Below are 13875 nucleotides of genomic sequence, written 5' to 3'. Positions count from 1 at the left end.
ATGCACCTTATAAAGTCGTTGGTGTACGTGGAGGACATAAAACATGAGGTGATTCCTAGATGGGTGAAAGCAAGGCTACTGTGTCTGGAAAATGAACACAAAAATGTGATCAATTTAGGTCTATTTTAAGACGTGATCAATGATAAGGTTAGTGAACTTTATCTTGTACTGTCTGAGTAACAGCTGATTCCAGAAGGCCATCACCTGATGTGACAAAATGAACTTGAGCAAACTCACCCTACAGCAAGAGATCTTTGCATCCTTGCCAGAATGAGGTAAACAGAAAGATGCCAGTCCTCTTATGCGATAACCTTTAAGGCTGTCGTCATTTCACATAAAATGCTGCCATATCACAAGAATACGTCTGATTGCTTTAACGTAAAATATAATATGTAAGCGTCGGTTTTATTACAGAGAGGTCAGTTGCTGTACATTGTGACTAAGAAACAGGTTTGCTCAGATCTTTAAAATAGATTTGACTCTGATTTGTTTTAACACAAATAATGCTTGCTTGTAGCATAATATGTCTCCTGAGTTTAATTGTAAGATCTTTACGAAAATTATTATATTTAAGTCCTTACTTACACTCAGGTATGCATAACAGTTCATCCCAAAGGCAGACTCAAGTCATCCACTTTCTCCTCTCCTGTTAGTATAGTATAGTAAATAATATAATTAATAGTTCTTTGTTATATAGATTTCTAATTTCTATTAATTAATTTGTTTAAAATGTCATCTGTTGTGCTGTGATTAGTGCCGATGCCTCGCCATGTTTGCTCCCCAGCCTGGTCTCTATCAGTATGTAGTTTTCACAGCATCCCCATATTTCTGTAGGTTTCACTGTGTGCTCTCCTCTCAAACATTCATGTGTCAACCTGACTGGAAGTTCTTAACTGGCCTGCTCTCAGTGAGTGTGTCCGTGTGGGTGAGGACTGGTGTCTTATCTGGATTTGGTTCCCCCTTTACAACCAGTGAGACCCTAAACTTGGATTTAGAGAATTTAGAACATGAAGAGATCATTTTTAATATAGGAGGCACAGTGGCTGGTGCTCTGCCTCGTAGCTCCAGGAGAAGCCTGCCTCACGCATTTCCGGACACATCTCAGAACTGTGTGTGTTATCGTGTGCATTAGGCTTATTGGCCCAGTGAGTGTGTGTGTGTGACTAAGCCTAATGAGTGGTTGCGGCCCTATGAAGTTCCAGCTTTCAAGGACAGGCTGTGGCCTCCCATAGCCTTTAAAATGGAGAAGTGGTTGAAGGATTGGACAGTTGTTAATGCACAAAAACTACTTGGAGTAAGTACAAATGACTGATAATCATCTGCTATACAGCAGAGCAAAATCAAATTTCCTCCATCATACAGCACGTTCGGTTCAAGTGAGGTGATGTTCTGTTAAATTAAAGGATAATGTTGGTATTTCTGAAGTCAAAGTTATTGTACCAGAATTGTGGCAAGCATTGTTTCATCATGTTTATATTGTTTTTGCAAAAATACAATATAGTTTTGTAACTCTCCACCATTTTTAAAGAATTCTCTCGACTTCATGCCCTTTACTTCACCTCTCATGGAGCTCGAATGGCTCAGTTGCAGTTATACCTTCATTGAAATTCAAGCACTCAAGCTGTACTTAGTTGAATTTTTAAAACCATCAACCCATCTGACTATGAGGCCAAAAGTGTTCAACTTTGTTGCTACATGTGGTCTATATTTGCCACAATATACAGATGAGAAGCTGCAAAAGAACTGAAGACAAAAGACAAAGAAAAGAGACAGAATTGGAGAGGGAGAAGCAGAGAAATGCGTAGCGTGAAGCTGCATTGAGGCTCAGGCCAACTGATTATTGGTGGCACAAATGGGAAAAACATACAATCATGCCTGTTAGTGGCAAGGGCTCTAGTTGCAGAGAGGGGGGACTTAATGCTACTGTTGATGGACAACCTAGACGTGAACTTCTCATTAGCACCACAGCTTGTTTTATATTCAAACATTCACCCATACCTGAGCAGAGAAGAGAACATTTATCCTTCCTGCTGTATGATGCTAAGAATCAATGATTTATTATTTCTAACTTTGTTTTGTTGTTATAAGTATACCTCAGAAACATAGACTGCACATCTTTTGAAATCTTAACATTTGTAGCTTCAACATGTTTTAAGGTTTGTGTTTCAATTTTTACTTTGGTGATTCATAGACTGTCATAGTAAGCTGTTGGAACTTTTATTAATTTAATGATAATGCATCACTTTCAAACATATGATTCGCGGATAAATTGATGTATGCCATAACTGTGAAAGAATAAGTTTGATTTCAAGATAGATAGATGATACTTTGTTTGTCCCTAAATAAAAATGCACATCAGAGGATCTCCAAACAGGCTCAGTCAAGGTATGTAATAACCCACCGGGACGAGAGGAGGCGTTATCGCTAACACTGTCATCTCATTTTTCCACAGTACCGAGAATCTGACCAGTGAGGGCGACTGACCTACCCCTTCCAGTTCAGCTGCCCTAAAAACTCAAGCCTCATGAAAGGAGGCGTCATTACTGGAAGTGCGACCCACAGGACGGAGCTCCACTAGCCCCATGACCTTGGCTAATCAGCCCAACGAACGTCATTTTGTTTAAACCTTGATACCATCCATGATGGGAAGCACACACCGAAGACAACTGGAGATGGGTCCCATTCCAAAAATGTGGAAACAACTTCAGTATATTACTATTCTTCATCACTCCTTCTTTGTATCACTCACTTTGTCAGGCCCACCACACCCAAACCTCTACAACATCCCCCTAATAGCGCGAGAGTTTACACTGCCCCCTGAAATTTTCTCAACACACCTTGGGAGGCAGTACTGCCTATATAGAGAAACACTTATTTGGATCAGATTTTTCCACCATTTGTAATTTTATGTAGACTCTGAACATACAAAACTTCCTAATTTTACCACTTGAGCAGAATGTAGTTTTGGATTCCATCTGACCTCTACTTTATATGTGGGCTGTGCAAACACTGCAGTCTGTCCTTGGCGTCAATGAGGTGTCTAATTGTCTAGTTATGCATGTGTGATTTTATCCTAAAATGAGACCACAATGACTGCCTGTGTTTCTTAAAAATTATAAGTCAGAATCATACAAAACAAAAGTTATCATTTAGCAGAAGCACTACAAATAGCATTTGTTGTCTGCCAAATCGTAATTAATACTTTTGGAATTGATTTATTTTTTAATTTTATGGTAAAACAAATTGCTACAGAACATTTAATAAATGCTACTGTCTTAACTTTTAAAGAATTTCACGTTCCAAGGCTGTCTTCTTAATACCAGTAGGAGAGGTACAGCTTTTACAGTCTCAAGTCTGTTTAATGAATGTCTGGTTCATTTTAAAACTGTGCAAGCTGACCCTTGGCAGCCTTCACCATCTAAACGCGTGTCAATATGATGTTTCATAATCACTGCATTTACTGAAGGACAAAGCCTTCACCTTGTGCCAGATGACAAGTTCTTTTCCAGGTTTTTGTCTGTAATTTTTTTCTCCAGTGCCCAAACTTGCATCACCATTGATAATATGTAACATCCAATCCTGTGCCAACTCTGAGATTTGCAATGTTGATTTGACCGCACTTACAGTTCACACAGATGGTATAAAACCTTGCCTCTTCACTGTTAACATTGTGCACTACTTACCATCAGCTAGCCTCCATCAATACTGGCACAGGAGCACCAAGAAGACATGCAGTCTGTCGAGCCCAAGCACCAAAAGAGCTGCCTTACTATGGCTCTGGCCCAGTATACCTCTGCAGTCCGCAACATGGAGCACACAGTTATGCTACCCAGCCTCCTCCGAGATGTTACCTTAGATGAAGAGAGCGCCATGGCTGATGCCAAGGACCTGTATGAATGTTACCTTATGCTGAAATCAATCAGGAATACTGTTGAAAGTGGTCTGATGCCGCTGGATGACTGGAAAACCAAGAGCCTTCACTTCACCAAGGAAACTCAGAACTCTGAAATCACAGATCCAGAAGCTATCTTCTACTTGCATCTGAAAGGACTTTACTCCGTGCTTAACAATCTGACGAAAAAATCTCAATCCCTGACCAAACGATACAAGGATATAATTGGACTGGCCAATTAAAACACAACTTTAGAAGATATGCTGGTGTAAGCAGCAAATACAGAAGACTTTAATGCTTCCGATTTTGTAAAAAAGCTACTGCAAGAGACAGAAAATTACACTGAGCAACTAACTGTAAGATGTCTACAGAAAATGTAGTCTTGTCAACAGCTTTTCAGGCAACACCTGAAATAAATATACAACATTTTGTGGCCTATTTGGCATAAAAATATAATAAAGCCCCGTTTAAGTCCTTAAGTCATGTCTTTCTCCATTGATTGCAGAAATACATACTTAGTTTATTGAAATTATTATATAAACTGGCATGTCAAGAGTCTTATTCAAATAGCATGTAGATTTCTTGGGAGCACTAATTGCTTTTACTACCTGCAGATGTGATATTAAAAGAATGAGGAGAGACATTTTACCAAGATTCCTATTAGTTTTACATTGTTTGTACCCTTCTTGAATGTATCTGTTAAGTTTACTTACAATCCTATGTCTGTTTTCTTCAAGGGTAATAGACATACTAAAACTGATAAGACATACTGTAGGTGGTGTATCAACTTAAGGCACTAGATTTGTATCACGAGTGACACTCAATTCCTGCCTTTACTTAATGATGCAACCCCGAAGTAAGTCATTTAAACTGACTGTACTCTGACTGGAGAAAAAAGCTGCAAAAAGCTGTAACCTATACTGATCTTGAAAGTTACCTTTGATAATGGTGTCAGCTAAATATACATTACAAATATGAATCCTTCTTTGACTTTCATTTTCAATTTTTAACTTTAAATGCAACATCAAATGAGTAGGAGAGCAAAAGCACATTGTCAGAAATATTTTATTACTCAGTAAATATTTTACATTTATAAGGTGTGCCCTCCCAGTCAAGAAAGTTCTCAGAAAGGATTTTATCAGACTGTAAAAACATTGCAATTGAAGGTCCTTGATTTTAAAGGAAGATCAGCTTCAGACTCAGCGAATCGGGTAGAATTTCTCCAGCACTTCAGCAAAAGTCTTTTTTTCTGCAACATAAGTAAAAAAACATATCAGATGACTAATACTAGTTACTGCCAAATATATTTCAATTAAATATTTTTTAACAATCCAGTTATTTTAACTTTTGAAAAATTGCTATCCATCCATTATCAAACAGGATTCAGGGTTTCAAATGGCCAGGGTTTATCCTGGCAACATTACACTTAATGCCAGAAACTGGACCTGCTGGGCCCACTCACAAACACAGCAATACTCACACACTTGATTTAGAATTAATCTAACAAAATATCTTTGGAATGCGGAAGGAAAACAGAATTACCAAAGAAACATGGGGTGAATATGCAAACACCAAAGACAGTGACCAAACCAGCATTCAAGCCCAAGGACCTGGAGGCTGCAACGCCACAGTGTTTTATCACTGTACCACCTTCTAGAAATAATATAGTACTGAGCACTAAAACAAGATTTGAAATGCTTAAAGTGTAACTTACCTTTTTGTTTAAAAAGTTCTGGATGTAGCCGCATATATTCTGACATATCTCTGTCTAACTTGGCATGTGTATAGTTTTCCCATTTGGTAAGATGGTAACCTAAAAACCATCCGATGCTTACAAAAAGAACCTGGCGGTGCACACCTACAGGATGAAGAAAAAACAAATTATGAAAAAGTTTAAAAGGTTATTCTTTTTTATATATATGTAAATACTGTGTCAGCTAGAAAAAAAGGAATTATATCATTCACTAAATGCTACTATATTAAAAAAAAATTATATTATATATATTATATATACACATACACACTTCAGTATAAATTTAGATTAGGTTTTTGTATTTATTTGAAGGTAATTGTGCTAGGATATAAACACTTTCATATTAAAAGATATTTATTTGTGTTCAGACTGGGGTCTAAATATAGAACTAGGTAGTGATTGACTGACATCCTTCTAACAGGCTGCTAATGTAGCATGAACTGTTACTGTGACAGGGGAAATCAGAAGATAGCATTGGGTATTTTTAAAATGACTGGCCAAGAACTCCCCAAAGTCACTTCTCTGCATACCAGGGTCTCTCAAGTTTGGTGGCTAAAGACTTTTTATATTTCCTAGCCCAACTGTTAATTAGACCTCAACCCTCAGGAATAACAGAAATTACTTAATACTATGACTTGTTAATGTCTTCACTCTGCTATGTCAGGTCACTCTTGTATTGTGGACTTTTTCTTTCCAAGTGTATCATTCAAATGATCTGTGGCCCAGAGCAGATCATTAATTCTCAGCCCTTCACTTTTAATGATCCATTTCTTTCAATGTATTACATAGATAGATAGATAGATAGATAGATAGATAGATAGATAGATAGATAGATAGATAGATAGATAGATAGATAGATAGATAGATAGATAGATAGATAGATAGATAGCAAGCATCCAGAAAGTATTCACAGCGCATCACTTTTTCCACATTTTGTTGTTACAGCCTTATTCCAAAATGGATTAAATTCATTTTTTCCCTCAGAATTCTACACACAACACCCCATAATGACAATGTGAAAAAAGTTTACTTGAGGTTTTTGCAAATCTCTCTATTATAAAAAGAAATCCTGTCCCCTGTCCTGATAGTCTACGATACGTGATCTTCTTGGAAGATAATTTAAAGACCCGCAAGACGAAAGAGACCTGCCATGGTGCGTCACACGGGAACACAGAACGAGAGTCTTGCAAGACACACCCTACTTACAAGCAATATCAAAAAAAAACCAAATCAGTAGTGTAAAGGCAGTCATGCAGCACACACAGCTCCAGGGCTCTCAGTGCATATAAAGTGTATAAGGTCATTACGGTAGAAATGAAACGTCGACGATTAAATGAAGAAGAAAGAAAAGCGCGGAGAAAAGAGACCCAAAAGCGATGGAGAGAAAAAAATGCTAAAAAGAAAAACAATAATCTAGGTGCAAATTTAGAAAATAAGGAACGTGATGATCAGCCCGGAACAAGTGGAATTGAAAAAAAAGCACGTCCAATCCGGCTCAGAATTAAAAGACAATGAATAAAAGAAAGTAGAACTTCATAAAGACGTTTACAAACGTTGACGCTAAACACATACAGAGCAGGTTAGAGACTATGAAACCAGTGAAATTAGAAAGGCACAAAAAAAAACAAAAAAACAAACAGCGCTATACACATGAGGAGAAAGTTAAAGGATATGAAAGTAGGAAAATTAGAAAATATAAAAAAAGAAAATAAAGATCGCAGTAGCGCAAGCAAACTGCCTCATTTAACTATGCACCAGTCTAACTTTGGTTTTGCACAATAATTACTACACTATTGCACCTTAACACTTAATACTACTTTATTCACATAATTTTACTTATTTATTATTTTCTACTATACTGTTATCTTTCAATCTATGACTTTTTGTTAATCTAACTGATATTCTCCTAACTTTGCACAGTTTGTAATAAGTGGATCAGGATGCATTTCACTGCGTGTTGTCCTGTATAACTATGCATGTGACAAATAAAGAATCTTGAGAATTTCAAAAACGGAGTTTTTTTATTGGTTACTTTGTTCATGTATATATATTTATCTGTCTGCTTATTTAAAAAGCTACATTTACCCCAGGAGTCAAAATGTTCTGTCTAGCCCTTGTACAAAAACCTAGACAAAAGCTGGGGTATCACCTTGGTAACCCCATGTACTTTTGGAACTGTGAGAGGAAAATAGCACGACTTTACAGACAGGAGTCCAATGCAGAACTCTACTTAACAATTTTTTTTTTTACAAAGTAAAAAAGTAACTGCTGATGATGTAGATCGTTTTGTCTGTGCTGAAATTCCAAACAGAAAAACCTATCCTGACCTCATTAAAAAGATTCAGCATATTGGGACTCGCAAGATTACAAATATTGTTTTTACAGAAGTTCTGAAATAAAAGTGAAACTAATGAAATAGCAACAATTCAAAGAAAAAAAAAAATCTTAAAAGTGTGTATCTGGAAAACCAAACACAGGGGTTGGTGAGCGAAGCCCCCTAGTTTATTGAAAATAATAAAACTGAGAAATCACATGTACATAAGTATTCACAGCCTCTGCTCAATACTTTGTTGATGCACCTTTGGCAGCAATTACAGCCTTAAGTCTTTTTGAATATGATGCCACAAGCTTGGCACACCTATCCTTGGCCAGTTTCGCCCATTCCTCTTTGCAGCACCTCTCAAGCTCCATCAGGTTGGATGGGAAGCGTCAGTGCACAGCCATTTTAAGATCTCTCCAGAGATGTTCAACTGGATTCAAGTCTGGGCCACTCAAGGACATTCACAGAGTTGTCCTGAAGTCACTCCTTTGATATCGTGGCTGTGTGCTTAGGGTCGTTGTCCTGCCTAAAGATGAACCGTCGCCCCAGTCTGAGGTCAAGAGCGCTCTGGAGCAGGTTTTCATCCAGGATGTCTCTCTACATTGCTGCAGTCATCTTTCCCTTTATCCTGACTAGTCTCCCAGTTCCTGCTGCTGAAAAACATCCCCACAGCATGATGCTGCCACCACTATGCTTCACTGTAGGGATGGTATTGGCCTGGTGATGAGCGGTGCCTGGTTTCCTCCAAACGTGACGCCTGGCATTCACACCAAAGAGTTCAATCTTGGTCTCATCAGACCAGAGAATTGTCTTTCTCATGGTCTGAGAGTCCTTCAGGTGCCTTTTGGCAAACTCCAGGCGGGCTGCCATGTGCCTTTTACTAAGGAGTGGCTTCCATCTGGCCACTCTACCATAGAGGCCTGATTGGTGGATTGCTGCAGAGATGGTTGCCCTTCTGGAAGGTTCTCCTCTCTCCACAGAGGACCTCTGACAGAGTGACCATCGGGTTCTTGGTCACCTTCCTGACTAAGGGCCTTCTCCCCTGATCACTCAGTTTAGATGGCCGGCCAGCTCTAGGAAGAGTCCTGGTGGTTTCGAACTTCCTCCACTTATGGATGATGGAGGCCACTGTGCTCATTGGGACCTTCAAAGAGGCAGAATTTTTTCTGTAACCTTCCCCAGATATGTGCCTCGAGACAATCCTGTCTCAGAGGTCTACAGACAATTCCTTTGACTTCATGCTTGGTTTGTGTTCTGACATGAACTGTCAACTGTGGGACCTTATATAGACAGTTGTGTGCCTTTCCAAATCATGTCCAATCAAATGAATTTACCACAGGTGGACTCCAATTAAGCTGCAGAAACATCTCAAGGATGATCAGGGGAAACAGGATACACCTGAGCTCAATTTCGAGCTTCACGGCAAAGGCTGTGAATACTTATGTACATGTGCTTTCCCAATTTTTTTATTTTTAATAAATTTGCAAAAATCTCAAGTAAACGTTTTTCATGTTGTCATTATGGGGTGTGTGTAGAATTCTGAGGAAAAAAATGAATTTACAGTAATCCCTCCTCCATCGCGGGGTTTGCGTTCCAGAGCCACCCGCGAAATAAGAAAATCTGCGAAGTAGAAACCATATGTTTATATGGTTATTTTTATATTGTCATGCTTGGGTCACAGATTTGCGCAGAAACATAGGAGGTTGTAGAGAGACAGGAACGTTATTCAAACACTGCAAACAAACATTTGTCTCTTTTTCAAAAGTTTAAACTGTGCTCCATGAGAAGACAGAGATGACAGTTCCGTCTCACAATTAAAAGAATGCAAACATACCTTCCTTTTCAAAGGAGTGCGCGTCAGGAGCACTGAATGTCAGAAAGGGAGAGAAAACCAAACAAATCAATAGGGCTGTTTGCCTTTTAAGTATGTGAAGCACCGCCGGTACAAAGCTGTTGAAGGTGGCAGCTCACACCCCCTCCGTCAGGAGCAGAGAGAGAGAGAGAGAGAGAGACAGAGGAAAACAAACAGTCAAAAATCAATACGTGCCCTTCGAGCTTTTAAGTATGCATGTCGCTTCACGAAGCAGCTGCACACAGAAGGTAGTACCTCTTTCAGCATTTTTAGACGAGTGTCCGTATCGTCTAGGTGTGCGAACAGCCCCCCTGCTCAATCCCCCTACGTCAGGATCAGAGAAAGTCAGCGCGAGAGAGAGAGAAACAAAAGTAAGTTGGGTAGCTTCTCAGCCATCTGCCAATAGCGTCCCTTGTATGAAATCAACTGGGCAAACCAACTGAGGAAGCATGTACCAGAAATTAAAAGACCCATTGTCCTCAGAAATCCGCGAACCAGCAAAAAATCCACGATATATATTTAAATATGCTTACATATAAAATCCGCGATAGAGTGAAGCCGCGAAAGGCGAAGCGTGATATAGCGAGGGATCACTGTAATCCATTTTGGAATAAGGCTGTAACATAACAAAATGTGGAAAAAGTGATGCGCTGTGAATACTTCCCGGATGCACTGTAGATAGATAGATAGACTTTATTAAAACAAATGCTTCACAATGAACACATCCAGGTATAAATAGGATCAAGTTAGTTGTTAAGGTGCCAATTCCTTTGTCATTTGCATCCAACTGTTAACTGAGATTGGGTTAAAAAAAAAGCAATGTAAAAGAGTTATTGTGCTTTAAGACTAAAAGAAGCAAATAAGGGTTGAGGAGGTTAATAAGTGAGCTAATGGAAATGAAACAAAAATTTTGCTTGAACAAGGACTTCTTCAGCAGCCAAAATGGGCATCCAAATAAAAAAAAACTGAGCTGCAACAAAAGCACACAACCAGGGGTCAAACGTTACAACCCCTGCAATACTGCAATAAGCACATTTAATAAAGTGAATGTAAAATTATCTGTGATCCTATTCAACATATCCACCCCGTTTCAGGATGTCCTCTTCTGGGGGATTATAAGGCCCCAACCATCAAGACTGCTTGCTTCACAAAGTCTTTTCCTACATCATCTCTATTTTCGTTTGTTCCATATATCAACTTACTATTCACGACTAAAATATGTCATATTGCATACACTAGAGTGGTTAATATTAACATCCATGGATTACCGTCTGTTTTGTTAGTGCTAAAATGTACTAACATTTTAGAATATATTAATATAAATTACAACCAATGTAGTATAAATTTGAACTTAACCAGTCTACGGGCAAACCCCCTGAGGACCACCACTGATGACCTCATCCCTTGTTCAGAATGTGCTTCTAAACTGTATTTCTTGTGATTGGTAAATTAACTAGCTTGAAATTCAACTTCAAAAAAGACCTCTGTCACCAGTGGCTTCAGGATGAGTTAGGTTTCCCTAACACCAGCAAAGACATACAGGTTAGGTGGACTGGTGAGGCAAAATTAACCATGCTGTGTGCTCACAGTGGGCTGTCAGGGACTCTGTCTGGGGCCTATTCCTACATTGCAACCTATGCTTGCTGGGTTAGGCTCCAGCTGCCCCACACCCCTGCTTTGATATGCTCTTCAGCCATGGAGTAGAAAGCTGAGGCGGTTTAGGTGTATAGGTACCAGAGAGTTTTCCTGGACAAAAATGTGTATTGAGAAGCAAACAAAAGCTGAGATTGAAAAAGGTGTGAGTCAACTGTATTTCCTAAGGAGGCTCTTGTTCTTCACCATGGGAGGAAAAATTGTGCATATGTGGCATTGGCCTGCATTTGTGAGTGTGCTCTTTTAAAAAGTGGTATGCTGGATCAGCAACAAGATAACATGAGATGCAAATAGATGTAACAAGTTCACACAGAAGGCTGTCACTATTCTGGCAGTAGTGTGGCCTCTCTCTCTCAGTGCAGATGCCTTGCAGACTCAACATTTCTTATGAACACCCCACATTACGGCGGCCTACGCTAATTCACACATGTTCTACCTTCGGTTTCAGTTAGTGCTGCTTCCACAATTCAGGCTACCTGTTTAGATTTCCCACTTGCTACTCCAGAGACGTGTAGTTCAGACTGAATGGCACCTCAAAAACGGCCCACTATGTGTGCACTGAAGTGAGCTGGCACCCCATGCTGTTGAGATATCGCCGACCTCTTATGGCCCGAAAAGGAATTATAAGGAATTAGGCGAACCATAAAACACATGGACGGCTTCAGTTGTACCATGGCATGTACTTAAATGTTTTACTTTCATTGTTTCCACAGAGTAGCACTGATTTCACACAGTGGGATTGTTTTTGGAAATACACTTTATTGTATTCACTTTTGTTCAACTTTGAACGCATTTTTTCTTATGATAAAATAAAGTTATGATGACAAATATTATGTAAAGCAGAGGGAAAGGAACAATGTCTAGCATAAGAAAAAATTTCGCCAAATAACGGTCAATAGGTTATTCGTTTGAGGTACCCGTTTTCGGACCGTGCTTCATAATAAACACCCACAGGACATAAATTCGACCGACAGCAAATACAGCTCGTCCTTAAAAGCCTTGCCAATACGATAAGTGAAACAGATGCATGCTGCGAATGGCTCGCTTGCAGTACTCAGTAGAACGCCTGTTCTTTTTTGGGGGGTGTGAAGTGCAAACAGAAGGGCAAGATGGGAGTCCCAACCCTGCACAGCACTCACCAGCTTTGAGTGGTGGCCTGCGGTTCAGCGCGTTGTGCAGAAGTGCCGTGAACCAGCTCACCGTTCCGATCCAAAATGAATTCCTATTCAAAATGCCAGGTGGGGGCAACACTTTGGCTTCTTCTGGGTGCAGCACCATGGTGGCGTCCCTGTTACCTGCAGGCCACCTGTGCACAAAGGTCTCCGGTTTGAAAACGCAGCGCCCGCTTCCAATGATCAGTCTCCTCGGTCACCTTTATGCACCGGAAACCAAGAAACGCCAAATGGTACTGACGTTTTCCCCATTCCGTGTGCACCACCAGACAACGAGGATAAACGTTCCGCCGTGTTGTTTCGGCTCGATTGAGGGTGACCTGACGCTTTTTTTCCCGGACGTCTCCTCTTTCTGAGGCTATTAATATCGGTATTTATACAATTTCTAAAAATGAGTGGGATTTTGTTTTGCTCATTACTCAGACTGTGCAAACAAACATTGGCCAGCATATTTTAAATTCGTTTACTACCGGTAGATGTTTTTAAGCTTGTGCCGTGGGCCGGCTTAGCAGACATTGCTATGAAAAGCGGAGGGGGTTTGTTTACAGAAAAGTGCGAATGCGGTGCCAGTCTAACAATGTGGAAAGATTACGGGACAGGGCGGAGCAACGTTAAGATCGAACGTCAATTTTTATGCACAAAAGATGCCCAAATGAAAGCGGCTTTGTTTCCGACTTGAACGTACCAAGAGGGTTAGGAGGTTGGCACGTGCGATTCTGCTGCAAATAAAGGCGCTACAAGACTCAGGGCCGTCTTAACGTATAGGCACTGGCCCCAGGAGCATAGGGGCCCACGATGTTTCCGATGCCTATGTATGTTTTTATTTTGCTATCAAAACAGGGGCTCCGGTGCACAATGGATGTTGGTAAGACGGCCCTGTGACAGTCACCAGACTGAAGGTGTGGAGACGCTACCCAGCAAACATACACAGTGGCCCCCTGAGGAAGGACCACGGGCAGTGTGGGCTTGAAATAACCCACGTAAATACCGCATTGACCCTGGGTTGCGGGTATTGCTACAAAGAGGCACCTTGGAAAAATTCCCCTAATTGGGCCAAAATAGGTTAAGAGCAGGCAGTACAAGTTCATGAAGTCCCACATTTGCCGAGTGATGTTTTGGTATTCCTGGCCAATGTAATTATTACTCCATAGTTTCTCACTTTTTAAGGTTGCATAGAAGTATCACAGTATATTTTCAGTGGGTTTTAGATTTTGATTGTGAAGATATAAATGA

At 40.0% G+C, this 13875-nt stretch overlaps 2 protein-coding genes across 2 annotated transcripts; one reads left to right on the top strand and one right to left on the bottom strand.

The window, feature by feature from the left end:
* Positions 1 to 3660: 3660 nt before the first annotated feature.
* On the top strand, positions 3661 to 4371 carry thrsp (thyroid hormone responsive). Its single transcript, XM_028800320.2, has one exon. The coding sequence runs from the start codon at positions 3730 to 3732 to the stop codon at positions 4132 to 4134; it is 405 nt and encodes a 134-aa protein (XP_028656153.1). The 5' UTR covers positions 3661 to 3729; the 3' UTR covers positions 4135 to 4371.
* Positions 4372 to 4939: 568 nt separating this feature from the next.
* ndufc2 (NADH:ubiquinone oxidoreductase subunit C2) lies at positions 4940 to 12869 on the bottom strand. The gene is made up of 3 exons (XM_028800322.2): positions 12610 to 12869; positions 5607 to 5750; positions 4940 to 5141 (listed from the first exon to the last, which is right to left on the bottom strand). The coding sequence occupies exons 1-3, from the start codon at positions 12746 to 12748 to the stop codon at positions 5092 to 5094; spliced, it is 333 nt and encodes a 110-aa protein (XP_028656155.1). The 5' UTR covers positions 12749 to 12869; the 3' UTR covers positions 4940 to 5091.
* Between the last annotated feature and the right edge of the window lie 1006 nt (positions 12870 to 13875).

The sequence above is a fragment of the Erpetoichthys calabaricus genome, chromosome 4, assembly GCF_900747795.2.
Source record: "Erpetoichthys calabaricus chromosome 4, fErpCal1.3, whole genome shotgun sequence".
Taxonomy (NCBI): domain Eukaryota; kingdom Metazoa; phylum Chordata; class Cladistia; order Polypteriformes; family Polypteridae; genus Erpetoichthys; species Erpetoichthys calabaricus.
Note: the sequence above shows the minus strand (reverse complement) of the source record. Positions and strands in the feature narration are given on the sequence as shown.